Here is a 4,201-nt window from a genome sequence, read left to right on the forward strand (position 1 = left end):
CTCTTTATCATTACCTTAGAGTTGGGTGGAGCTACATTGTCAACATTTAAATTTATCCCAAAAATACATTTATAGCTCATTTAAATTTGAACCTACATCTATCTATATATTCATGTTGGTGAAAATTAGCAATACATATTTTTGTCTATTTATATGCTTACAATTTGATACATACTCATAGACAAAAGAGCTTACTTTATTTATTCGTAAATAACAACAATTTGTTATTAAATGACCATTGATTATTATGAGTGAAATTAAATAACTCATAACAAATCTATAGAATGGATAGATGCCCTCAGTCCTTAATCCTAAATTGAAAAAATTCACCAAGTGCCTATTAACTACTTAAAAATGTTCGGAAATATTTTACTAAAAAAACAAACAAGAAGTTGCCATCAATCTCCTAAATACATTATTTTTTGTTCTTGATGTATTTTTTTTCAACATATTGTCAATCAAATCAGTATCCCAGGCATATCTTTTTAGTAAATAGGAATTAAGAGTGCTCACCATATAATCACTCGATTTAGGAAAAAATAGCAACCACAATGCATTTGCTGGTTGTGTCAACAAATTTTGTTTAATTCACTACGACCATTGCAAAATGGTTTATAACACTGATGAAACAGTACGAGAGTAATTAATGACAACATGATTTTATTTATATTGAAACAATGTAGAAATACAAGAAATAACAGGTTCGAATAATCACAACATAATTATTAGATTTCAAGACAACTGTCATTTGGGAACGAGCTGGATGGTCGAATCCATGGATACACCATCGTCATCGGCCATATTTGCAAAACTCTGCTGCTGCTTTTCTTGTTGACTTGCATTCATCTCATGGCTGCTGCCAAAAGCTTCACTTGTTTCTCTCTTATAAACATACAGCCGTGAAACTACCAGAAAGAAGATTATATTCAAGAAACTAAGAACAGCCAACAATGCATAATAATAGTAAATCCGGGATGCATTCAGATTATCTAGAATCCAACTTGTGTGGCCCTTTTTTCCAGTTATATCAGCCACTGTAGTCAGAAGAGAACTATTGATAAAATTCCCAATGCCTAACGTGGTGGTAAAGAGTGCAGTTCCTATGCTCTGCATGCTCTCAGGTGACTGGTAATAGAAAAATTCTAACTTACCCACTTCAATGAAGGCATCTCTGAATCCCATAAGTAAAAACTGAGGAAGCAAGATGAAGACTGTGAGGGGTGCTGCTTCTTTTGGGTGGCCTTCAAGCCCATGTTCTTTCACAACCCTAATCCTGTGTTGCTCTGTTATTGCTGCAATTACCATAAGTATTGTATCAATAACTAGACCAATCCCCATTCTTTGCAACATAGTTATGCCTCTGGGATTTCCTGTAAATTTTCTGAAGAGCTTGACAAGGAATTTATCGTAGATTACAATAGACACCAGCATTGAAAGGGTGACAAATGCTGTGAGGCAGCCAGAGGGGAATGTGAAGTGAGGGCCCATGTTCCTCTTTAGTACATTTCCCTGCTTTATGAATAGTGTCTGTACTTGGGCTAGTATGGTGCTTGGTATGAACATGGCAACCCATATTGGGATTAGTTTTATCATGAGTTTGGTTTCTTCTACTTGAGTCACAGTGCATAGCCTCCATGGACTTGATGTAGGACCGTCCTTTGTTGCTGCCTTATCCAGGAATCTGAATCAAAATAAATTTTAAGCGTTACTATTACTATTAAACATCAAATGTATGAGGCAATTTGAAGTTGACTTAATATGAAATAAGATAAAAAAGATTAATATAAAATCATAATCAGTGCCTTTAAGAATTAATTATAAAATAAAATCTGTTCATTTCATCTATAGTTAATCATAGAAGATAGAAATCCCATTCCCAGATCCAATAAACTCACATCAACATCCAAAATCAATCAAAAAAACACTACCAATTTGGCTGCTAGGCATTACAAGTCTCATCTATGCAAGCATAAAATGATTTTCTAAACACCAGAAGGGTTAAAAAAATTGCCAACAACTGATTTACAGGGGATTTTATCACAGATGCAATATTGGGAAACCTCTCGTTACAGCCTCTAGGAAAGCTTAATAAGATTAAACTAGTCTGTTAAATCAAATGATGCAACAGGGCAAAGTATTGTTAAACTCACCTCAAGATTGGAGTGTTAGATATAGGGAATCTTCCTTTGGCGAGATAGGCTTTAGGCTCCAGCTCATAAAGCTCTTCTGCATCAGCAGGTACCTTCACTCTCCATTTACGAACTGCTGCAACTATTACCTGAGCAATTCGACCAAAAGGATTCCCTTTCTGAAGTTTATATCTGTAATATGGAGTACCCACTAAGAATATAGCCACTGATATAATCAAGCCAAGAGTAGGAACTCCATATCCCACAGGGAATCCAATTTTTTCCTGGATGTATATCAGAAAAGTATTTGCAAACAGTGCTCCAAAAAACACACTGAACATCCACCAATTGAAGAAGGAGACCTTTTGAACCCTCTCTTTGGGCTCAAACTCATCAAATTGATCTGCACCAATGGTGGAAATATTGGGCTTTGTGCCACCTGTGCCCACAGCAAGCACATATAATGCAAAATAAAAAATTCCAACCTGAAATGTAGAGGCCTTTGGACACACACTCACATCTTTACCACATCTTGGTGGTCTCAGAGATGGCAGTGAGACAGCCAATGTCAAAAGAACCATTCCCTGCACACAATATGCCAGCAGTAAAAACCTGATCTTCCCAGGTTATGTACATAAAAATATGTGGTAGAGATAAAGAAAAGATGCAGACCAATATATAAATGAAGGAAAATATTGTGAAGGTCCAGTAGCGTCCCCAGTGGGTATCTGCAATATATGCACCAAGTACAGGAGTGATCCAAATGGCACCAGTCCAATTGTTTACATTCCTTGAAGAAGTCACTGTGCCCTCATGCAACATATTTGTTAAGTAATTCACTAAGTTGGACGCAATTGCAAAGAAGGCCATCCTTTCAAATATTTCATACCCTGCATGTAACCACCAATTCAATCAATAATTTATTAGGAACTAATACAATCTTTGAAATCGATTAATGAGATCTAATCAATTTTATGAATCTATAACTGAGATTTAATCATTTTTTTTTAATTGTAAATCTGTCATGAATAATGATTACAAGATTGATATGAAACTTTCTAACAGATTATCCATCCAATATCTAAAATTTCTAAATTTATGTGAAATTATCTATTTTTGCTGCTCTATATTTTTTCATTCTGATAATAGATCAGAGAGAGTGATCCGAAATTAACAATAGAATCCATAAAAACAAGATGTAATAATAGTTATCTGTCATCACAAAACACAACATATTTAAAAATCACTATATTTTCTTAATATATTTTACCAACTAAAAATGAGCAGGCTTTCCATCTTCCAGTTTTGGATCTGAGAACAGGCCTGCCCTTCAAATCAACAGAACCATCCATAGTGAACCCTTCCTCAGATTCCATCCTACTTTCTTCTGTAACTTTTTCAGTACTCATAATTTTACAAGAATTGAACTTATTACTTAAATAAAGATGATAAAAGATTGTAACCAATTCTCTTATTCATATAAGAAAAATCCCTCTCCTTATAAATTTTCTCAGAGAATTATTGTGACAGTTGAATTTAGTAGCAGAATGGTCAGTATGACAATTAGCTGAGGACTAACATGGATTACATCAATTTGGACTGATATAATCCAATACTAAATTATTTAAGTGCTGCATAATCCAAAAGGTCATGGCTGGTGGTTGAAATCTAAATAATTAAATTGGTATGATAATGATTTATCTCCTCGTATAAGTTACCAGGTTGGTTAAAGATTTTTCCAAAGTCCCTTGTGAATGGCCTATTACAGAGGCCTTGGAGGTCCTTCCAGCTTTGAAATGTCGTTTAATGAGCTATGGGCGGACTGTTGATTTACATATATTTCAATCTGGACAAACAAAACTTTTATAATTTATTTTTTTATACAATAAATTTGGCTTGGGATGTTGATTTTACTACTATAATATAATATGATCGATGTTAACAATGTGAAGGAGAAAATAGTTTTAAATGATTTTTTTTTTCTTTGGGTAGGTTTCTAATCGAAGTAATATGATTACTAATTAGATTTGTTATAAGATTTTTCAAAAAATTTAAATGATTGATTTTGTATC

General features: G+C 33.9%; 1 protein-coding gene across 1 annotated transcript; it reads right to left on the reverse strand.

Annotated features, from left to right (window-relative positions):
• Nucleotides 1-710: 710 nt before the first annotated feature.
• LOC131078514 (protein NRT1/ PTR FAMILY 5.2) lies at nucleotides 711-3,511 on the reverse strand. Its single transcript, XM_058016236.2, has 4 exons — nucleotides 3,400-3,511; nucleotides 2,802-3,019; nucleotides 2,151-2,713; nucleotides 711-1,681 (listed from the first exon to the last, which is right to left on the reverse strand). Exons 1-4 carry the CDS (start codon nucleotides 3,503-3,505, stop codon nucleotides 745-747), a joined length of 1,824 nt encoding a protein of 607 aa, XP_057872219.2. The 5' UTR covers nucleotides 3,506-3,511; the 3' UTR covers nucleotides 711-744.
• Between the last annotated feature and the right edge of the window lie 690 nt (nucleotides 3,512-4,201).

Source organism: Cryptomeria japonica, chromosome 7, assembly GCF_030272615.1.
Source record: "Cryptomeria japonica chromosome 7, Sugi_1.0, whole genome shotgun sequence".
NCBI classification, from domain to species: domain Eukaryota; kingdom Viridiplantae; phylum Streptophyta; class Pinopsida; order Cupressales; family Cupressaceae; genus Cryptomeria; species Cryptomeria japonica.

Excerpts from the sequence above, each read along its gene's own strand:
- LOC131078514 (XM_058016236.2), bottom strand. The coding sequence starts at position 3,505 with ATGGAATCTGAGGAAGGGTTCACTATGGATGGTTCTGTTGATTTGAAG. Across the intron at positions 2,714-2,801 it reads TTTCCTTCATTTATATATTG|GGAATGGTTCTTTTGACATT; the intron begins GTCTGCATCTTT and ends TATTGTGTGCAG. Across the intron at positions 1,682-2,150 it reads TCTAACACTCCAATCTTGAG|ATTCCTGGATAAGGCAGCAA; the intron begins GTGAGTTTAACA and ends ATTTTGATTCAG.